General features: G+C 30.2%; 1 protein-coding gene across 9 annotated transcripts in view; it reads left to right on the top strand.

The window, feature by feature from the left end:
- Positions 1-25179, top strand: part of scalloped (TEA domain transcription factor 1 homolog scalloped) — a 688296-nt gene that overhangs the window by 432791 nt on the left and 230326 nt on the right. For all 9 annotated transcript variants that reach the window (XM_067050645.1, XM_067050644.1, XM_067050642.1 and 6 more), the window contains one exon: positions 12445-12514. Coding sequence is in view for 3 of the 9 variants with exons in the window: in XM_067050644.1 (XP_066906745.1) it covers positions 12507-12514 (8 nt within the window). In the remaining 6 variants the exon portion in view is untranslated. The remainder of the gene's footprint in view (positions 1-12444; positions 12515-25179) is intronic.

Genomic DNA, 25179 nt, shown 5'->3' with positions numbered 1-25179 from the left:
TATACTTTTATCTATTTTATTTTTATTTATATAATTTTTGTTTTCTCTCTAAATGATGGTTGTTGTCTTTTTGTTTTTATAGCCCTGATGAAGATCTGAAAATCAGGTCGAAACGTCGGCATAAATTATTTTTTATTTGTTGTTCCTTTGCTGACCGCACCCCCCAACCATCTTCTCCAATCAATTATTTTATTTTATTTTTTTTGGGGGGGCATAACTATGAGAACAATTAAGTCAACAATATAGTTACTTTATTACTGACTGAACCTTAAAGTATATTTATTTATTCAGAATATTTATGTATTTAAAATATATTTATTCAGTTGGTAAAAGAACTTCCTTCTTATCAGCCCTGTTGAAGCCCTGCAAAGTGGGGCAAAACGTTCACTAACAATAAATAGTTTTCTTTTACTATTTTGATACCTTTATTGATCGCCACCCGGACTATCCTCCTAGAATATATTTATTTATGTAATGTCTCATTTTGTTTTAACCAAAAGATATATGGTGGGGTGGTGGGTGTATCCTACACTGACCGGCCTGCCTCAGTTTTGTTTTATGTATGACCTCCTCCAGATCAAAATGGGAAAAGTTCAGGTTATCTATGTTTTATTCAACCCACAGTACGCCTATCCGTCTTCGCAGCGTATTAAGGCTTAAACTACCAATCTCTAAGTTTTGCTTTAATGTAAGTAATTTTAAGTTACGTCTCTTTAGGAACATTATTTGAACCATAAATATTATTATTATTCTATATTTTCTCCAGGTATTTTCTAAGAATCTAGATCTAAGGAATGTCCACGCCAAAGTGTTAGAGTAACATCAGGACTGTTCAACCGCCTTATTTTTTTTCTGATTTCAGTCAGAAAATCATAGCATATAATTTTTTTTTGTTTTAATTTTTAGTTTTATCTAACATCGCGAGCAGAGATGATTTCTGATTAACATTCCTCAATATATTTGGTCTTACCGTTTTTACTTTCTCTTAACTTTGTATGAAGTATACAAGAAGGAAAGTATTGTGTGGTATGATAGCAATTTTTTATCATTCAAATACATTAGTATTTTGTTAAATTAAAATTATTCTCTTAACTCATTCGAGGAGATGGTTGGGGGTGCTGTCAAAATAAAACACAAATAAGTTGATGTAACTTATTTAATCGTGCCAATGTTTCGGTTAGAGTTTCTAGCCTTCATCAGGGCTAAGAACAGAACAAAATAACAACCAATGAAAATAGAAAATAAAAAATAAAATATAAACAGAATGACATGAAGTGAATAATTTTACAGAATGGAATTAATAAAATAAAATGATGAGAGAAGTGGAAAATAAAATGTATACATACAAGGTAATTGAATAAGTAGGTAAAATAACTAATTAAGGAAATAAAATAAAACTGAAGTTATATAATGCAAAGAAGTATGAATATATTAGTTATTAATAATTTAAAAATTAAAATATGGAAAGAAAAATAAAATTGAGAGAAAGAAAATATATATAACCATAATGATTGATAAAGAGGCAAAATATAAGTAAAGTTTAACAAAAGAAATGAATAAAAAAATATGGATAACATAACTAATAACGTGGGTAAGGAAAATTGAGAAAAGAAGGGGTGGTGAAATAAAGATAGGGGAAAAAAAGAATAAAACGAACCTATTAGCTCGAAATCTAACCGCCTAATCTAGATCTAATTAATTATTCTCTTAACTATTCTATTAATTATTCTTTATTCTTGAGGTAGAATGAATAAAATATACATTTACTCAGGTGCCGGTTACTTATAAAACATGAAGTCATCTACGCACTGGAATAATTCCAAATCAAACAATAAATCCGGATATTGCCTATCATAGATTAAAATTATCTTATTTTTCCCCCCTATCTACTTGTCTTTAAATAAAAATTTATGTTTTATTTACTTTCAAGTGGAAGTTTAAAAAACTAAGACCTCTTAACAGTGAGTCATCATTTCTCAAAACAGGCGTTATTAGGCGATGGGACGAAGAGGGGTTATATGTTATAAATAAAAATGTACAAAGTACAGTACTTTGTAAGGAAGTACTGTTACTTGTATTCAAGAATTTTATGTCACCAGTATTTCGTTTTGGTTGATTAGTCTGCTGATGTGAGATGTGATGCCTCTGTTTTGGCATTTGCGTACGTTATTCATACTGTCGATGTATCTGGTCTCTAATATATTGTATTGCGTTACACGTATATAATGTATATGTTGAACTGTCTTCGAGTGACATACTATCTGTATTTGGTCAATCTTTTTCTAGTCTGTTGATGTGATATGTTCTATTTGTGATCTATATTTACGCTATATTTTCTTTTTCTGTCCTGATATAGTCTGTATTGGCGAAACTTTGACTGAGTCCTATTAGGCCTGTAGTTAATATAAATTCATACTTTTGAAATATAGTTTTGGAACCTTATACTATCATCATTAGGTTAACTTAGCTCCACCAGTGGTTTTGTGTGGTGCCATCAGGTACCATCCGACCATCCTTTTCTCTTTTCCTCCTTCTTCAAGTAATTGGCTGTGTTAGCAACATTTTTGTCGTTCCTCCATTCGCTTCTGCGATATGTCTTGCGTATCTCGCCTCAGCTTCAATATTCCGACAATTTCAGACTTTGGATTATTTTATTTTGAGTTATTTTATAGCTCCTGGTTAGTCTATCTCTTTCAAGCTTCTCCAACTTTTTTACTTCTGAAAATTTGGCGGAGAACATTTCTCTCCATGATGTTGTACGACACTCAACATAAATGCGTTTCTAGTAAACAGTGAGATGTTCTGTCTGTGGTCTATATTTACACGTATAATAAACATTTCTCTTACATCCATTATAGGACTCGGTGTCATGATGCTCTGAAATATTTATGAGCCAACTTTTGACTCACCGCCTCCAATACTTTAACAACTCAGGTAACGGCAAAGAGATCTCTTTTATGAAATTGAGTACATTCGCTCTTATCCCCACAGATCAGCTCATTTTCGGCCAAATTCCCCCTCACTCAACCCCCACCACCTGGCCCCGCCCACGGGTAAATATGTGTCCATCAGGGAACAATAGAGTGCGAATTAAGCGCAGTTTGTTTAGGAACGACTTGGAGCCTGTAACGAGGTCCTCATCATAATTAGCTTAAAAATTATACCCCCTTCTCGGAATGTAATTTTGTCAAGGACATTACGACGGTGTAAATAAGCGGATAATCACCAAGCAGTTTATTATTATTTAATTATCCGTTTTCTTAAAAACCGGCCACGTTTTTAAAAGTCACTAAGCCATTTCCTGAACGCTTTGTTTTAAATGGAGTTAAATTTTCCTTTTTTTTTCTACTATTCTACCACCAACTACAGTGGTAGCTATCTTTAAAAAAATGTTCTACTATAATTATTGTAGGATTTGCATATTATAAGTTTTTATTATACTTGGTATAGTGTTTGTTACAATTGAAGGGGGAAAAACATAAAGCGCGTTCATGCAGTGACGCATCACAGACCTTGTAAACATTTATATGGTTTAAACTGGATTGCAGTTACCGTCATGACAGTATTTATTTCTTCTTTTCATAAATATGATTAGCAGATGCTTAATAGCCTTACAGGCAAGTAAGCTGGAAAAAAAGAAAGAGAAAATAACTCCACTCTTTGTACGAAATATGACTATGGCTGAAGTAAAAAATTACATCAATTTATAGTTCTGAAGATGTTAACATGTGAGTTGGAAATAAGAGAGGAAACTAGTTCAAATTAAGAGCTCACTCTAAAAAAATTATAATAGACAATTTATAAAAGATTAAAAAAAAAAAATTCTTCCACTCAAGTCAAAAAATTTTACCCAAAATAGTACAAAAACTATTCATTTTACTCCAACGTTTCACCCCTTGTTATAGGGGTTCATCTGGGGTAAATAATACAAGATACATACACAGTTGAGTATGCTAGGAGTATAAAAATGTATTGTTACATAAAAAATAATAAGCTATATACAAAAAATATAAAAATGAACGAAGTATATAAAAAGGGCTTAAAATGAATATTAATTACAAATACGGTTATAGATAAAAAAAAATAATTCTTCCTATATCTGCAAAACAAAAAAAACACCTGAAACCCATATTTCACAACACAAATCTTCCATCAAGTCTCTTACCCGTCCGCATCCAAACTATCTGAACACGCTTTCACCCTTAGCCATTCCTTTAAGTTTAACCAACCTTCTTTCCTAGCTACAGTCCCCAGCGATCAAAAGCTACTATTTCAGGAGCTATCTTCATAATTCTTGAACCAACAACTTTTAATTACTAAGTTAATAAATATTGTATTTCCAGTACCTACAGAAATTTCCAAAACCTAGTCGATCACAATTAATTTCCTTTTACTGACTATTGCCTACCCTATCACCCGCTTTTTTCTTTTCTTCCTTATTTTCCTCACTCCTTCTCATATATTGATGTGTTAAGATCATTCCAGAACTTGATTTTGATTATAATCGAACCTCTTAATTTTATGAACATAATGGTTTTTAGGCGCTGCTGTAACTATAAAAGTCATTTTTTTCGACAGAACGTTAACAGGTTTACTGTCAACGTGTGGAGGCACAAGGCAATGAAGTTGCTTTTGTGGAAAAGAGACAGAAAGATAAAGAAAAGTTGGCCTAAGTTCCAGACGAAGGATTTTCTTTTTACTTTTTTTGATTTTTGATGTTGATTTTTATGAAGTCCTCTTAAAAGTTTCGATGCTAGTTAGAATCAAACAGACTTACAGTACTGCTAGTAAATAAATAAATGCTGCAATAGTATTCAATATTTGATGAAATTCTACATTGTATATGCTGTTTATTTGGAAGATGTGGAACTATAAAACCAAACGTTTAAGTTTCTCTAGTCAGAATTATTTATTTACCAACGTTTCGACAAAGTCATACATCTGTAGAAACATAATTTATTATTTAAGCCATATTATTTAGTACAAACCTTTCGATACAATGAGTCGGTTGCTGCATTCCATACAGTTATTATTATGCGCAATAAAAACCATAAATTACTATATTGAGACAGTTTCTAAAAGTCTGTGTAATAAATAAGTTAATAAATAAGCGAACATAATGTAATGTTGATTACAAAGAGTCTAGATCCGCCCTTCTATTCCATCCTTGTTACGCTGAGCACGAGCGTACTCGGCTTAATCATCACGTAACAAACGCAAGTCCATGGTTTATTAACATGGTTTGGTCCATGGTTTATTAACATGATTTTTTTTAAAACAAGCACAGAACTTTTTAGCCATTTTCCGCAAGTACCGAACATCTACAAACGCTTGGTAAACAAACAGAACAACAATCGGTATCGCTACGCTTGGGTGTTCCTGAGAAGAAGCTACCTTGGCGGAGGTCGAACTTGTGTTCTATTTACAATATTTTTGTTACAGAATGAAGGGAAACGTAGGTATCAGCTACTATTTTGTTATCATTTAATTTATATATCTCTGGAAATATATTGTGAATAAGTTATATTCTAATGCCTGAAGTGTATGAGAATGTAATAATATACAATAAAAAATAAAACCAATAAAAACTCATCATTGCAATCGTACAAAATAATCAGTCATTAAATTAAACTGTCCTGTTTTCTTCTTTGCTTTAATCAAATAGCATAATAAGATAGTTAATTCGAGCGATATTCAAAAAGCACCTGAAATTGGAAAAAGGCTTGAACCATACCAACATCACTTTTTTTTTATTATTTTCCATAATAAACATTAGTCTATCAATTAGTATATATACATTTATATATATAATCATTATGTGTACAAACATTATTATATGTGCAAATGTTAATTATTTAAATAGTAAATTACACTCTGGTTCAGCTCTGGTTAGTTATCTTTTTATCTTCTTCTTTAAAGTAGAGCCACACCATTCCGGCCCATATGTGTATGTAGAATAATTCACAGTTCGAAAGTGAAATACATAACTAATGGATATATTGATGTATAATGTAACTAGTTAGATATGAGTTTTATATTTATATGTATGAGTTATAGTTATATACTAATTATAATTGTTATAAACATATATAGATGAGTAGTTAGTGGTAGTTTATTACTCACCAAGATGGGAGAAGAGCCTGGAAATATTGACTGGAAAAAATAAAATAAATAATATAATCAGGAAGTAGTATTTTCTCTTAAATACCCAATATTTATTTTTCTAACAATCTTTGAAGGGAATTATCATTATTTTCATTTTGAAAGTAACCTAGATGTATTTATAATTTCTTTAAATATTTTAAAGTTAAGGCCAGTATCAATTTTCATATGTTTAAACATATTTAATATTTTTTTTTTTAGGATTGACAGTATGAATTTAGTAAATTATTACTACTATTTTACGAATAATTGACTTTGAACAAAGCTCCTTTAATATTGCAGTTTTAATGACCTAGGACTGCTCCTACTAACTACTCATAGTCGTTTCATGTCTTTCTCCTCTTACCTAATCGAAACTTGAAGCAAAATCGATTTCGAACTGAATAAATCAATGCTTAGTAAATTAATTGAACTTTCACAAATTATCTTAAAGGCAGTGAAGTGATAACACGAAAGAGGAACAGGTAGAAAGTTAATTATAGCGTGAAATTTCCTGTTCCGTGAAATATATGCAGGTATGGCTGCATAGTGTATGGAAATTCGGGCGTCAGCAATTTCTTAATGTGACTCAATATATTTATACAGATGGTAAAGTTTTTTTAAAATAATTCTCATCTGCCAAAGAAAAATACTTTGTTAGTTATAATAATAGTTGGGATATCGTCATTGATTATAAATAGTGACCGAATTTTCTGTGCGATTGCATATAATAAAACTTTGGATCGTAAAAAAGAAATTCAAATAACACAATTTTGCACGTTTTGAATTTTATTTCTACACAAAATTGAAGCTTAAATTTGTTAGTCTTTTTGTTCTAAATTTTGATTTTTTTTTTTCATAAAATCTAATTATTGATCTAATTATTTTAAGGAGGAAATAAAAAGAGGCATTTTGCTTGGAAGAATGTTTTTTAATATTCCTTTCCACTAAATGCCTTGCATATTTTTTCTAAAACTTAAAATTGAAGTAGTTTAAAATTTGAATTCCAGCCTTCATAATGAGTACATAATAATTTAAATTAGGTTTCTGGTATTGCTCCAATTATAGACAAAATTTTAGGTTTTTAATCGGTGTAGTTTAGTTGTTTTTTTTTTGTTTTTTTGTATGTTTGCTTAAATGTAGAGAGTATTTAGCGAGTTTAATTTGATTCAAACAAGATTTGCTAAATGTTATAAATTAAACGATGAATTTTTAATTGTTGCAGAGTTTGTGCGTTCTGTACGCATTTAGATTTTTTACTACACAAAAATTCAGTTTCTAATTATCAACATGATTACATCAGTAAAAATAATTATGTTTTATACTCTACATTATTCCATTATTCTAATTAATATATTAATACATTAGTCCTATTCTTAGCCCTTAACTTAATGTATTTGTTCATTTGTAATTAACTATTTATTTTAAAAAGTCATAGATCATTCATTATACAAGGCAGATAAACATTGTTGTTCAACACATAAACAGAAACATCTATTGAGAAATAAAGGAAAAACGGAACGATTATCAATGGCATAAATCTAAGAAATTTATTAGGTGCTCTAATTGGATCGTACTATTTATATCGCCATTGTATACAACTAATGATTGTAATGGAAAATTAATTTAAATTAATTATGTTTCTGTTAGTGAGTTATAAAGAAAAATAAACTGAAGATGGTCGAATGCCGACATTTCGGCCTAAATTTAAGGTCTTCATCAGGGCTGAACGAAATTATAATAAAAAAACGAGATAACAACGATAAGATAGTGAAAAAAAAGAAGACAAAGAAACAGTATATCAAGAAATTAAAAATATAACAAATGATACTAAAGGAGATGAAATGTAATATTGCAACTAGAACAAGAAATGTACTACGAGATTTACTGTTAGCAAGATGTGAACTTTCGATTGTACTTTAATGTTACTCTTAAGGGAAGTTGAGTTGTGTATAATTAATCCTATTATTACTTTCACTTACCTATATATGAAGCGTATATTAAGAGGAAGTATTGTGATTGTGAAAGTTCTCAAATCATAATTTCAATGGAAATACATGTTTTAATCTTATTAGTCTCGGGCAAAAAAGAGGTGAGTATGGGAATTGTACAAGAGCTGGGGTGGGGAAAAAAGGCAGTTATTTCATCCCAATTTTTTATTACTTTAATGAAACCTCTACATAAATACTAGTCCAAAATGAATGAGTTTGCCAAGTATAGGTTAGGTTAAGACAAAATGGCGGTCGTTTCAAAACAGGAAAAAAAATTAATTTTTTCATTCGGAGCTCCTTATCGTTAAAACTACCTGCAACACAAGAAAACCTAAGAGAACATAATTTGCTAAAATACGGACCCATTAATGTTCTCTAAATTAGTTTATAACGTTTATCTTATAGTAGTAGTAGTCGTATCAATGTGCAATTAAATGGTATTTGATATCAGTTACGTTTTGTGCTCATTGATGTAGTGCATAGTGTGCTCACAGGGCTCTAGTGCATAGTTTTCAAATTAGCTTTCCCTAAAGTGCATTTAATTTTTATCATTTTAAATAATACCTAAATATAAACTATGTGAGAATTTGATTATTAAATAAATGAGGAATAACTTTCCAGTTCTATAAAGATAAGCTTTGGAAATGGGACTAGTATTAAATAAATAAACTAAATTTGTGTTTCCATGGTTGTTATGACAATAATCATTCATTTATCTTAACCTTTCTGTCATAGAAATAATACAATTCATGATATTGTGTTATGTGTAAAATATTTTACTATGTTGAATGTTATAAGTATAGGATTGTGAGCAGCCCTGTTTAAAGTTAAATGCATGAGAGCTCCTAGCGGATTTTCTGAGCAACTTGTTTAGTAACCTTTCCTTCCAAAACTTCTTGTTATTGTTTACTTCTAAGTTTTGATTACAGTAATTTATTACAACATGCCCAAAGTAAGTGAAAAGTAGAAGGGTGAAAGTTTGGTCACTGATTGTCTTGTTTAAAAACGTCCAAAACAATACTAAGACAATCAAAACACCTATGAACAAGAAACCCAACACGACAACAAATAAATTGGTGTAGAGCTCTGCTAGTCTGTTGCGTGACGTCATTCTCCATTTAACAGACCTAGTAACAGACTCTCAACCATGTTATATCGTTTTAAAAAGGTAAAAGAAGGAAATATTTCTCCATTTAACATAACTTTTCCATTTAACACGCTTTAACATGTTTAAACTAAAGATCATGAAACCCCTATTGTAAAGCGAGGTGTAGCCCGTCGTGAATAATAAAGAAATTGCTGTTTTGAAATGAGCAAGAATTAATTTCAACTCCAAGTAAGCGTGGTAAGTGAAAGTTACGTGATGCGCGCATCGCTCCATAATTTAATTATTTTATGAACCTATTACTGGATTCATATAACTAAAAACTTGCAATAAAATGGATCGACATTGTATTCGCGAAATAGCGTTGTGTAGTATTTATAATAAGTCAATGATCACATTCATATCAAAATTAAAAAAATATATATAAATAAATTAAAATAATAAAATCTCTATATGTCTCTAAAATGGACTTAAACAAACTATACATATGAAGGAATAAGAATAAAATAAAATTTTGTCCCCCACGCTTGAGGGTAGAACTGGGCTCCTCGAGATCCCAGCGCAGCCCTCTCACCGCGTCACTGCCAGTGGAGGTTGAGTAAATACGATGAACCAATGCATTATTAATTAAATGATTTTCGGTGTTCAAAATGGAAATTTAAACTTTTTCAAGACAAACCATTTTCTCGTAAAAAGAGTAAAACGCTCTGAAGTCGTGTTTTAGCGAATTATTGATTGTTACAGGTGTACTTGTTTTAGCTATATATTACAAATACATATTTTCATGAGAAGTTTGTAATATATAATATGTATAGCTAACTTCTCGGAAAGTTTTAGTTTGAAACATGTTCTTTGACGTGTTAGGTCATACTGATGTAAAATTAAGCATTATTGAGTTGTAGATACGTTTAGTAAGAAATTGTTTTATACTTATGATTGAAGACTGGTTTAAATAATTTTGAGATATTAAAATTACTAGGAATACTGTTTGCTTACCACGATGAAACATTTTGCGGTTGAGAGAGGCTCACTAAATCAAATAACTATCCCACATGGCAGGTAGTCGATTCGGCTTTGTTGTGCTTACAAAGCCTATCGAACCGAGAAATCTATAGTTAAACTTCGAAACAAGTTTCCGATACCTAGAATTAACTTGATGCACAAAGGAAAAGCCTAGATAACTGTTCCTATTATGCGACAGCTCTGGGGTCCTATTATTCATAAGGATAACAATAAACTATCCAGATAAACATATTCGGTGGCTCTAAAGTTTAAAATCGCAAATTTTTTAAAATTTATAATGACAAAATATTAGGAAGATAGTATGGGTTACGGTCAATAAAGCTATCAACATAGTAAAAGAAAACTATTTATTGTTAATTATTGAGCTTCGCCAAGGCTAAATGAAAAAAAAAGATACAAACTATTTTAGAATTAACAGAACATTAAAATAAAAGCATTTCAAAACAATTGTTATGTTTATAAATTATATAAAAATGAATTAAACTACTCATTAAAATTATATGGTAAAGAGGTCCATATTTTTAATTTTTATTTAAGGATAATAATACAACTTGCCACAGTCAAAGGCAATAAATATAAGAATTCTAATTATTCATTCATAGCAAATATACAGACTAGAACGAGGACAAAAAAAATGATATCAGTATACTAACAAAATAATGCGTATAGCAGAATAATATGTGCTAATAGTAATAAGTAGCACATTGTTAATATATTAATTATTTTTCTCGGAAAACATTGGTTTTTTAATTTATAATTAAAGTTTTGATTTTCTTGTTATTTAACTTTTAAATAGCACATTAAGCTTTGGGGCTCCACTAAACCTTCGAATTCCTCTCGTATTCAATCCTTATAATCCAAAATCCTTCGTAAAATCCTCAATGCTCCTTACTTTGTCACAAATAAAATCATACATAATGACCTTAATGTTCCCTATGTAACCGATCTAGCCCGGATCAGATATCACTCCTTCCATTATAAACTCTCAAACCACTGAAACCCCCTAGTTTCTAATCTTGCATTCCTGACAATCCTCCGAGGCGCCTGAAAAGAAGATGGCCACGAGACCAGCTAATGTAAAATGTCATTAGAGTGCTACCAATGGGTAGTTTCTCTACACGCCTGTAACACTCCAATTTAACTTAGATCAGATTTACTAAATGTATTATAATGTAAATTACAAAAAAAAAAAAAAAAAAAAAAAAAAAAAAAAGGGGAGGGGTAAAAAAAAAAAAAAAAAAAATTTCAAAAAAAATTACAAAAAAAAAATAGCACATATTCTTATTGGATACTATGTTTGTATTTGGTTGGATTTAGGAATGGTAAACAGACAGCGGTATTTCTCGACCGGTTAATCATGCTATACAAATGTATGAAAATAAACAGCATACATTTTTATTAAACAATTTTTTTAAAATATCATTAATACGATAATATATGTGACAACAAGTGATATTTGTTGTTATTAGATGTGCTAACGTTTTTAATTAAAGAATAAAAAATTCCTGGATCCTAACCATTTTATCTCTAATTCTGACATGGAAAACTACTTTAACTTAGATTATTTATCTAATTTTTAATTGTAGTTAATTCTTATTATGTAATGTATTATAATTGTTAAGTATTTTTTAATTATTCTCTCGCTTATTATATTTTATAACTACTTACCTTAGTATTATATTTTTTATGTATTTATACATTTAATAGGCGATATTTAGCTTATTAAAATTAAAATATTTTCAGGTTCATTATGATAAAAAATGAAATAATTTCATAAGTACTTTTTCCACGTAATTTTCCTACACTGGTTTTCCACTACAGTTGACAATAACTATTTATTGTTATATAAATATTTAACATCTGTTATACTTTTGTCCCAATGCACTTGTCACGACTTAGATAATATAACAAAAACCACTATTTGCAGAAATTTCTAATTTAAAATTTTACTATCTTTAACTTTCCAAAAACAAGACAGACGACATTTAGTTGATGATATTTAATTTCTCCTGATTATCCTTTTTCTTTTTTTTTTAAGTTTGTCAAATACGGATTAGAAAAGTTGATTAAATTTTATATTGATTTTAATGTGTTAAAATAAATCAGTACTCTGCAAATGTTTAAGTTTATATCAAGATCAGTTGTTCTTAGTTTAAAACTATCTCAGATTTTTTTCTTTTTCAGGACGGACGGTGAAAAGAATTTTCCACTGTGGGGTCTCATATCAACCTGAAGTATAAAAATTTATGAGCGGGTAAGTCGTTTAATTTTATTTTTTTTTTCATTGATGATTCCTTTATGTTTAAATTTTAGTGTATATAAATTGAAAAATTCCTTATTAGGTTATTTTCTAATCCCCTTTCAACTAGAAATTATTTTATTTAATATTCAGTATTACATTTTGTGATATACATCAGGCATTAGTAATTGAGCACTAGGAAAATATCATTATAAAACAAAACAAAATTTAACTTAAAGTAAAATATCATATAAATAAAAAAATAGGTAACTAAACTTAAGCTTATTAATAATAAATATGACTCTCCAATAATTGACTTTTTCATAGGGTTTTAACTTATAATTAATGACCTGGGCAGAATAGCCTGCAAAACAAATTTTAAATTTTAATGTGAGGTGAGAATTTATAATTGAAGGTATGTTATAATATTAGTGATAATGTTGTTGTTATAAATGTTACAAATGAATATATAATATAAGCTGTTAAATATTTAGATTGTCCTTGAGGATGGCTGAAATGGCCGAAACGTTGGACTGTTGATGAGATGAAATAAAAAGTGTTGAGACTAATAAATATACAATTTTTGATTTATTTAGTAAAATATCATCTTAAACACATTCATTCCTATATACAATATTTGTATTCAGCCTGGGGAACTCCAAACCGAGCTAGTACCCTCCCCCTTGTGAAGGAAACTACAGGACTCCCGAAGATCCCAGCTCTTCTCTCTCAACCCCGGTCCTGGTAGGACTTGCAACTAACCAAAATTCATTTATTTTAGTATTATAAACTAAATATAATGCATTATACAAAAACAGTGTAGTCCATGAGTTGAAAAATATTTTTTTCTTTATTTCTTTACTACCTTGCCTGGATATTATGTTTTTTAACAGTTGAATGGTTAGGGGAGGGGGGTATAGTCTGCTGTAAAAGATGCCCCTAACTATTTAAAATTCCATAATTGAATTGAATTGAACAATTATAAATAATAAAGATAAATTAATAAATAATTAAAAACAATAATAGTCATATAATTAAAAAAGGAAAGGGCAAATAACAAAAAATAAAATAAAATTTATTGCATTAATAAAGTGGAAATTCGACCTACACTTCATAACCTCATAATATTAATATTTAGCAAGTCACTACATTTATTGGTTATTGAAGAAATAAAACAGTTTACATATATACGGGTGTAATCCCAGAAGTAAGGTTTTATTTTTTTTTTAATAAATCAAATAATAAATAATTTCCCTTTATTTTTCCTAAATATTTAATTTATTTTAAAGGTTAAATATTTATCTATTTTTCTACATTACTACCACTTCAGTCAGTGCATTTTTGATTGTTTTTGTAAGCACTTGTCACACCAATTCCCCGCTACGTCTTTGAATAAGTGTTAAACTTAATCTTTCAGCTTATGTGTTAAGGTAATCGTTAAGTTCTTTAAGTCTGGGCAGTAGAGAGGGAGTGTGATGCAACGTTCCACGTTTATTGCGGTCCTAGTAAGCGTAAAGTTGACCAACAATTCTTTTGATCCCGGAATACTGTGTTTGTTTGAATTTCCGTGGACATGGATCACAATAAACGCTGACAGTTACTTTAAAAATCAAAAAACTTGAAATATTTTCTTATAATAATTCCTTTTCAACAAATGACAATTAATTTAATTTTTTCGTTATTCCAAATAGATTTTTTCGTCTGTTTGTTATCTTATTTATAGTAACGCTCGTAGCATACTATGTTGGTAATACTGCATTAATAAATACCATACATATAATGAAGCGTTCTACTTATCAGCATTTTTTTTGGTAAAAGCTATTATTTATTTTCGTTTCGAAACACGTTTAGACAGATTTATTCTGCGCCAGGTCTAAGTTTAATATAAAACTTAAGATAGGTCCCCTAGTGAACTTGTTGCCTACAATGAATGCTTACTCAGAAGGCGATTGGTATTCAACTAGGCAGGCACGAAGACTCGTGGGAAGGTGCCTCCTTTCCTCATAGCATTCCACACTCTTCACGCACTAACAGAAACTATTCACAATACTAAGGTTTTAATAGAAACTATTTCTAAGTTTTTAATGGAAATTTTATTCAATAAAGAAATTAATCATTTTTATCTATTATTTTTCCATAGCCTTTTGAGGGTTGTTGGAGTTAGTAAACAATACCATTGGACTCTCTTGGTCGGATTAAAGAAAACAAAATCATCTTGTAGTTAAGTTAGAGGTTTTAATTATTTGAAATATATAGGGTGTACCATTATAATTTTTCACCCCATAATTTTTTTTTTATTTAATACTAGCTCGTTGATGTAACAATTAATTTTTTTTATACAGTTGATTATGGGGGATAGAGGAGTATAGTCTCGTACAAATGATATCCCTAGATAGATAAAAAAATAATTCTTGATAAAAGAGAAAAGTAAAGTTAATAACAACATTTGTAGACTTAAAAAAAAAAAAAATGCCCCCTAATCGGAAAAAACAAGTTAATTTGAAAAAAATAAATAAGATAGAAATTATGTCAATAATAGAATTTATAACAGGATGTCCTGCAGCAACCTGGGCTCCAGTCTTCGGGTTGTGGTTGGGTTTCCCAAGTTGTAAGTCACTGCTCCTTTAACTGTCGGTAACTGGGAGTGGAACGTTATGAATCGTTTTTTGATTGACACCATTCACCCCTTAATCATCATGATTGTGTTTAAGATATTATGTTACTTTAAGTTTAAATTTGTTTTTATTAATTTAAAAAATATGTAATTATTGATTGTGTTTAAGATATTATGTTACTTTAAGTTTAAATTTGTTTTTATTAATTTAAAAAATATGTAATTATTGATTGTGTTTAAGATATTATTCTACTTTTAACTTGTTTAATTTTATGTTTAAATTTGTTTTTTATTTTGTTATTTAATTTTTTTGTTTATATATTTGTGAATTTGGTGGGAATGAGCTTTAGGATCCAAATCACCATTGTCTATAAATATGACGGAATATAATATTACAAAATAAAAAAAAAATCATAATGTTTGCTATATTATAACAGCGGTAGGTGGTCAATTATTTGAGGGGGTTGCTAATTTCTCTTATCTTCTCCAGTTCCTCTCTAGCGCACCGAACGATGGAGTTTTCAATGTAATGGGGTACTTTTTCTATAAATCCTAGATGTTAAGACGAACATTTTTATAACATATACGGAACATTTTTAATCCGAAGCGTCCTGAAGGCATAATGCGCCAAAATTCGGAAAATCGTTTCTGAATTACATTTCCCTTAGAATAAAGTATTGGGATTGTAAAAAATATGGAATTCAAGTTTTCGATGGAAGTACGCTTTTTGAGTTCTCCCTCCCCCCTCCCCCCATCATAAGTCTAAATAACCAAGCCTAGCTCAAAAACTAAAAGTCGTGCGAAACTTAAACTACACATTTAAGACATTTGTATGCCTCAGAAGTTTGACTTTTTCTTTTGAACGGACCAGCCGGAATTGCCACTTTATGGAATAGATTTTTTCAGAAATTCAAAGACTTAGGGTTTTTATTAAACTCGATGAATAAAGTACAGCTAAGTGGTCTTTAATGCCAAATAATTCTTATACTCATTGAAACAGTCTTTTTTGAATTGATTTTTCACATTTTTTAGTTTTTTTTCAAAAATCATTAAATGGGCAATAATGTAGTATTTTATACCAGATAGGTCATTTAAATAGCCCTGCATTTAAACGGGGCTTTAATACTGAATTTTCTAAAAATCTTCCTTTAAGGTACCTTTAATGTTCTTGATTTGAAACTAATAACCAGTTCTCAATATTAACAATAATAAATAATAGATAAATATTAAACATTAAAGAATTTAATGAATAACTGAAAGGGAAAAAAGGAAAAATATATACATAATGATGAGATAAAAGTTGACCGTAAATAATATATGTGAGGAGATGTTCGGGGTTGCGGTCAGAGAATAACACAAATAATTTTAAAAACTTATTTGTTAATGCCAACGTTTCAGCCAGAATTTCTAGCTGAACGTTCATCAGGGCTAAGAACAAGAAACAAGATAACAACCAGTGAATAACGAAGAAGTGGGAAATAAACGTATATATAGGTAATTAAATATGTGAGTGAAATAACATAATTAATGGATTATATATAATCTTTACACTTTTTTGAGACCGGTTTTTATTGTATAAATAAATAAATTTAGTCCGACGTTTCGGCCATCCTCAAAGCCAGTCTACAAACAGCTTTTATTATACGTATGATTTTTAAAAATTTTAAATAAATAACAATATTATTATAATAATACAATTTTAGAACCTAATAAATTTTAACAGGCTATTTTGCCCAGGTTTAATTTCAGTCCACAATTGTCCCTATGAGGCATTAAAAGATTAGGGAATCATATAATTTTATTAATAGCAAATCCTTAGCTTTTGTATAATTACCTATTTTTTCAATTCTTCACATTAAATTAAAAATTAAAACTTTTTATCAAAAATTTTTTAACACAGTCAACCTTTTTTATTATAATCTGTCACGACAATAATTGTAACCATCCCCACACTCATATTAGGCTTTTAATTTATTTATCTCAACTATATTTTGGTGCAAATATCCTATTTCTTTATAAAATTTACTCATTTATTGAATACATATTATACTATGGAATGATTAAAGTAAATAATTGTACAGAATGAATATTGATAAAAATAAAGTAATAAAAGAAGTGGGAAATAAAACGTTTATATAGGTACTTAAATATGTGAGTAAAATAACATAGTTAATGAAATAAAGTTTTTTACCTCCTGATTTAATAAAATAATTTACTTAACGTCAGGAGGATGCACCACTGAGTGCTGTCTCCCTCATGCCAATTCATGCCATGCGTGCAACATTTGCTGGTTGTAAAGTTATTTACAGGTGCAAATAAAAAAAAAAATTAATGATAAAAAAAAAGTTAAGAAATGCAAAGAAACAACGAAATGTAAATAATTTAATTTAATAACAATAATTTAAAAATTAAATTTATAGCAAGAAAATATATGTAACTCATGTAATATGTAATTCAAAAAAAGATGAATAAAGAAATAAAATATAAAGTTAATACAGTAAAGAAGTAATTAGAAAATATGACAATAATAATATATATGTTGAACAAAACGAACTTGTGTAAGGATGAATAAAAAAAGAATAGAGAAGGGGGTAACGGGAAGATAAGAAAAAGAGAACATAACTTAAGACATACCTGCTTGGAAGATGACTGACAGAAAAATATATACAACCGATTCGAACGAGAAAAGCCGAGACTGCCCGAACTTTAACGACTGCATTATGACTTCGTTATCTTGGTGTGTGTACCTCACCAGCTTTTTTTTTTATTGAGGCGTCGTCATGGCAGCCATTTCAGGCTCTAATTCCACAGTTAAGTGTGCCGAAGAAGAACTGGAAAATGTACGAAATTTTCTCAAAAGACTGACAACCTCTGTTATGATCCAGTAAGATCAAACCAAAATATTATGAATTATAGAGGTTATAGGAATGAATATTACCAAAAATGTGACACTGTGATATGTACTCACATGATGACAATCCCTTCAAATGCTTTTCACGGCCAAACTGATAATCTAATAATAAAAAAAAAAAATACCAGAGGAAAAAGTTGTATGCCTCCTTCCATAGTTTCACCAACCGCTATTGCTTTCCAGTTATGACGCGACACGTGCGGCTGACACGCGGTGAAAACTTGAGGTTTGTATATAACACCTGATTTAAAGACTATCATTAATCAGTTATGAAATTGCTCGCAAAACTTATTTTGATTATTTCAAAATTGGAGGATTTAGGACATTTTAGTATCTTGTGCTCTCAAAATCATTGTTGTTTTTCAGACATTTTATAAAATGGAATCTTGAGACATAAGCAATTATTTTTATGTATTTTATCAAGTTAAAAAAATGTTTTTCTTTACTTTTTTGAAGGTAAGGCATATGTAATTATTAAATGATGTCCCCTAAGAATAAAAACATTGTTCACTCCTTATTTAAGCTGAAATGACTATTTATCGTGATATCATGGCTATATCGACACTATATCTTCCGGAGGAAACCAAGATACCGGACAGGACCTGCGACGTAGGGTGAAGGTGACATGTTAACATTTGGATTTGCTAACTTTTATTCGCCACTTGTTACATAAGGGAAGGTGCCTTTGTAGGTTAGCGGATGTTCCAACAGTATCGTGAATTTGAAGTATCAGTCAATTTTGCCGGGGAGGTTTCATGATGGATAAGTATATCTGAGGTGAAGAGAATGTATAGGACCCAAGACGCTACCTTGTGGAACGCCATTCTCAACAGGATAGCAGTTATCAAATTCCATAGAAAAAATAATATAACATAATAATTGTGCAATATACATACGTTTATTTGTTTTATCAATACATTAGTAGTTTTTTTTTTTCGAGAAAGAAACCTAACTTTGAATTGTGTTAAGTGATAAAGAGTATAAAAATAACTTTAAAATTAGTATGTTCCGATAAATATATATATTTACAATGAATAAATTTATTTAGAATTAATTATTTTTAAATAATTCGGTTAAGATTTTCAACCTGAAGTACTTTTTATTTAATTTTGATATCATGTAGAGGAGGAAGTATTTTTTTTTCTTTTGTGGAAATCCAGCTATTCCTTGTTTTAAAAATATGCACTCCTTGTGATTTATACCATGTCTATTTCTCCGTTCTCGAGACAGGAACGGTCTTCAGAAAGATTTATTGCTCCTCCATGGAACTGACTTTTCTTGGAAGCAACTGTCGTTAAAGTTTCACCAGTTTCGGTTGTTCAGTTTCAACATGAAGAATTATTAATAGCATTTAATGTTTAATGATCTGATATATTTATGCGATATGAAAAGAAAAAAAAATTATTACTTCGTTCTTGAATAAAGTATCGAGTGACGGTTTGATAGGGACTAAGAACTGTTGGTAATACTGCATATCTATGGGTTCCTTTTAGTATTCCCGAATAAGGTTAACATTTTTTTTAACATACGCTAAATACTGTATACACGCATATAACGCATACATACTCTAAATACTGGCAACACAATAACTAGGATAACGTAAAGAAAGTACCAATAAAAATTACAACCACACTTCTGTACGTGTTTTACCCTCTAAGAAAAAAGCTAAGGAATTTCTTCGGACTTACTAATTAAAATTATTAATCATATTCCACAATATTCCAATAAAAAATGGCAGGAGCTCCAGAAGTTACAAAAAAATCATTTTTGAGTCCTTTCAAGTAAAGAAAAAAAAATTGCTCGTTATTTTGAGTTTGAAATAAGGCTCAATTTGTATCTAGTCTGTACAAAGGATACAGCAAATGTTCTGAAATATTTTAGGAGTGTGCCCTCTGAAGTTTATTTTATTCCAGAAAAAAACTTTAAACTATTCTTTCATTATTCATTCAATAACCTTCAACACAAAAAAAATCTAATATCACATTATTTAAAGTAGAGTAAATGGTCTAAAATATGAGTTTTATTGGAGCTTTTCACGTTCAATAGTTCTCGAGGTACATTTTTCTAAAAGCATTATTTTTTCAAGATAACGGAAAATCAATATTTTATGAATTCATTTTGGCGAATATCACGAAAACTGCTGTTCCTACGAAGATCAACGTTATCTACTTGATTATAGTACATTAAACTAGCTTTAATTTTAGTGCTAATAAGCATCTGTACGTCTAATAGTTGCTGAGATATATGTTTTCGTAAACCAAAAGTTTTTTCTGTGAACCGGAGATCAACATCTAGCGAATTTATTTTGGTAAAAACAATGGAATCTTTACATTGTATGTAGAATCAGTACGAGGGTAGTTTGAAAAGTTATCGGAATCATCGCTAGATGTCAGTGCTAGAGCAACGAGGTTCTCGCGCAATAATCACACATCCTTTGTGAGTATACACATGGCGTGAGTGGTAGTGACGACTCTTTGTTGTTGTTTTATGCGTAGTGATTTGTGACAATGGAAAATCTGAGATCCGACCATAAGTACCTTGTAAAGAAAATTCAAGCAAAGGAAAGCAAAGGAAATTCGTGCCGACTTTCTGAACACACTGGGGGACTCTGGTCCTTCATAGTCTAATGTTGTCAAGTGGACCAGCGAGCTTAAATTTGGTCGGAAGAGCTGAGATGATGATCCGCGTAGTGGACGGCCAAAAAGTTCTACGACCCTAGAATTTATCACAAAAGGTCAAGGAGGATCGTCGACTGAAAGTGCGTGAGATTGTTGGAACTGTAGGGATGTCATCTGGACGGATATATCACATTTTAACCGAAGAATTGGGAATGAAAAAAATATTCGCAAGATGGGTGCCGCGGCTCTTGACATTTGATCGTAAACGCACCATATTGAAAATGTCCGAACAAAATCTGGCCCGTTTTCAGCGCAACCAACAAGATTTTTTGCGCCGGTTTACGGTGAGGTGCGAATTGTTGCCACATCCACTTTATTCACCTGATTTGGCAACATCAGACTTCCATCTCTTCCCCAAGCTGAAAATTTTCCAAGGTGGACGGATATTTTCTACAACGGAAGAACTGACAGCCGAATTGTATTTTGCAGGCCTGGAGGAATCTCACTTTCGAGATGAGATCAAGGCATTGGAACATCGCTGGACCAAATGCATTAGTCTACAGGGAGACTATATTGAAAAATAAAAGCAATTCCACCGAGTTAAGACACTACTTTCTAGTACATTCCGGGAATTTTTCAAACCACCCTTGTAGTTTCCATGATATTAGCCAAAATTAATTCGCAAAATATTGAGTTTTTGTAATTTAGAAAAAAAGGATGCATTTTGATAAACTGTATCTCTGAAACTTGAACAGTTCTATTAGGGCTCATATCTTAGCAAATTTACTCTCCTTTAAATGAAGTAATGTTATACGTTTTAGTGTAGCAGGTAGAATTAAAGATATGAAGCTCCGAATAACAAGTTAATTTTTTGTATCGTTTTGAAACTACTACCTTTTTGCATTTATTTCAACTATGGTTGTTAGAGTCATTAATTTTGATTCGTAACTATATATAATTTCCATTAAAGTTATCAAAAATTGGAGTGAAATAACTTCCTTTATTCCCTGGGCTCATGGACTATGCTTCATGGAAAATGTGTTTGTTAATTAATAAAAATATTTATTAAAAAGAATAATATCTCATTCCACAGATTGATCTGATACTTCTTTCGCATCGTCTGATTCCTAATACAAAGATTTATTTAAGTAAAGTATTTAAGCAAGATTTAATTATTAGAAGGTTGATCAAGGCTGAATCGAAGGGGGTAAAGGGTGTTATTGATTGTCAGGAGGTGTAAAGTAACTTGAAGGTTGAACCATATATCAATCAAAATCAATCGATGTTTTATATTGAACCTTGGTTATATTTACCAACGTCCTCAAAGCTAATTGCGTTTTATCGAAAACCACAATCCGTCTTTTACTCCTTTTGTTGATCCAAACATTTTTTTTCTTCTCACCAGTGATGTAACGTTATCCCTGTTGTGGTATTTCGGATTTCTGTAGTTCGAGTGTAAATAAAAAACTACACTTGTGAGATAAGACGATATTTTGAGTAGGTACGCATTGGATTTTGTTCTAAACAATAACATGATTTAATCTTTCGTCATCGCCCAACTTGGGATTAGATATATTAAAAAAAAAAAATAAGAAAGGCGAAAGAGTGTCATGATTGAACGTCATGCATATGATCGAATTTATTTAAAATTACCAAAAAAAAAAGAGAACTGAAGTCATGACAAAGGTTTTTAAATTATCTCGAGGAATTGAAACAAGTGAACATTTTTCGTTTGTTTGGTAAGACAATATTTGCCGCTAATAAAAGCTAAAATATCGGGAGATTTCTAAGAAAAGATTCCGTTTCGACTAAGACGTACGCTTTGTAAATACATACCTTCGTTAACAACTGATAAGGGGACATATGTCTGAGGGTACATCATAACTTGAGACACAGATCTAGTAGTTCTTCACGAACGCTGCTCGACCAGGAAAAGACCTTGTGCAGTGACACACAATTATCCACGCCCAACTAACAAAGAACTCCTTACAACACACTTTGAGGTGACATGGGACACTTTCAGTTTCATAGATAAAACTCCAGATATATTACTGACTAGCCTCAAATATCGTCATAAGAGGAAGATATAAATGTTTTTTTTTTTGTTTTGTTTTTTTTATTATTTATTTATTGTAATTTACAACTGTACAAAATAATACAACAGGTAAATATGTAGTATGTTTCATATACACTTGAAAATCTTGGGAAGGAACCACCCATTGGTGGTACTTCAAACATTAATTTAAACTAGAAGGTCCTGTGGCCATCTTCTTTTCAGACGCCTCGGAAGATTATAAGGGATTGTTAAGGATGAAAGATTAAGAATTAATGGGTTAGGATGGTTAAGGAGTTTGGAATAAAAAGACGCATATCTGTTTTGGGTCAAATCTGCAACGAATGGGATGTTAAGGTCTCTATGAATGAGTTTATTTGTGACGTAATAAGGAGCATCAAGGATTTTACGTAGGATTTTGGATTGTAACGATTGGATGCGGGAAGAATTTGATGGTTTGGTGGAGCCCCAGAGCTCAATTCCATATGTCCAAATTGGTCTGATTATTGTAGTGTATACTAATTTTTTGTAATGAATGGGAAGTTTAGAGCGTTTGTCAAGTAAGTGTTGTAGCAATCGGAATCTACGAGCAGTTTCTTGTCGTTTCAGTCTTGTGTGTGGATTCCAAGTAAGTCTCTGGTAAATGTAAAAAAAAAATACACAATGGTCCCTGCGTGATAAAAAAAAAAAAAATATTTGCCATAACAGAGTTACTGCGAAGAGCTGTTTGTTTAGAGTCAGCAAGATAAAAATTATTTTCCAACAGTTTTCAAAGAAAAAATAAAACCATGACCAAACTTGGCAAAGAAGCTTCCATCATTAAATTTATTTTGTGATCTAATCTCGATTCTGTCTAAACTCGTTATTAACATACATAAAAATAAATGTTCTTAAATGTCAGCTTGGTCAGTCTGACAAAACCGAAATGAGAAATTTTCAAAATAGGTTCCTTTAAAGGGCCTCTAATTTTGTATATATGAAATAATGAACCATAATCTCTCATTGTTATTAGTAAATGGAAAATGGATAAGCATATTGAATATAAGAATTTGAAAATAAACTGAAGAAGAAAAGAGTAGCCATCTTTTCCCAGGTTGAAAAATAATTATTTTTATTAAGAATAGTAATATAAATGTATAATATACCGATTTGAAGTCAAAGATTAAAAACTTAAAGGTAATAGAGAGTGACGGAAAATCCAAATAAAACGAATTTACGAATAATTGTTTTCGCGTTTCTATGGTTGTTATGTCAATCATTTGTTACACACACTAGCCAAAATATAAAATTAGTTTCTGAATTTGATGAAGTAAAGTTGTTTGACATGCGCATCGCACCAGATTTTTAAAACTTTTACTATAAATATGACAAAGAAATGAAGTATGTTTGATATGGTACAATATTTCCCTGCTTGCTATTTAACTTTAAAAAATTCTAATTGGAGTTATTCAATAATAATAATGAAGGCCTAATGAACCCGAAGGTTCTATGCCGATACCACTAAACACTCTGCATACATCCTTCCAGTGATGTCACTCCAAACCCAATTCTACTAAATCAGTTATAACGCAATCCTCCCATCTACGTTTTGGTCTACCCCTCGGACGTTTACCCATCGGTTCAGTGTTTATTAACATTTTAGGGATCAGCTCGTTTCTAAGCCCTACAACCTTACTTGCCCATCTTATACGCCGCATTCCTATAACTTGAATTATACATTGGTATAACTGGACTTATTCGATATTAAAATAAATAACCGAAATATTTTTTTTTTTTATTTGAAATTATTACATTTTATTGAACATAAGAGAAGAATCGCGATGCTGATATAAATAAAAACAAAATCAATACTAAACATGAAGACTAGATAAAAAAGTATTTACGGCACAAGATAAACACAACACATTATCTTTTATAATTAGTGGAGTTTTAGCAAAAACATAATGCTATATTGGTAATATTAAATTAAAGGATATCTATTTTAAAAACCATAAATTGTATTTTTCGAAACATTATTTAATGTCACCTTATTTGCATCTAATAAAGTTTTTTATTTATTACTATTTATATTGACAATAACTGAAATTCTCTCTTATTAATGGAATAAGTGAAGCTAACATAAGAATATATTTTCCTTTTCAATAGCGGTGAAGTAATAATGAAATAATTAAAACAAATTAAATCAATAGGTTATTATTTGTCAAGATTCCTTATTTATTTATTTTTTAATCTTTCTTTTTTATCCATTTTGTCCCAAATTTTCTCTCTTAACCCAATTCATCTCTCCTTTTCTTTTTCCTCCCTCTTTAACAAACATAGGATACAATTAAAATATACATTTAAAATAAAATAACAATATATAAACACAAAAATCTAAAAATAGTATTTTCGCACAAAAGTCCTCTTTAATTAAAAATCTTTAAAAAAGTTAACAATTATCTACAAGAATAAAACGATATGCATACAGATAATAAATATAAAATT

Source organism: Halyomorpha halys, unplaced genomic scaffold, assembly GCF_000696795.3.
Source record: "Halyomorpha halys isolate HHAL.00 unplaced genomic scaffold, Hhal_1.1 Scaffold66.1, whole genome shotgun sequence".
Lineage (NCBI taxonomy): Eukaryota > Metazoa > Arthropoda > Insecta > Hemiptera > Pentatomidae > Halyomorpha > Halyomorpha halys.
The sequence above is the reverse complement of the archived record's forward strand: the minus strand, read 5'-3'. Positions and strand labels throughout refer to the sequence as shown.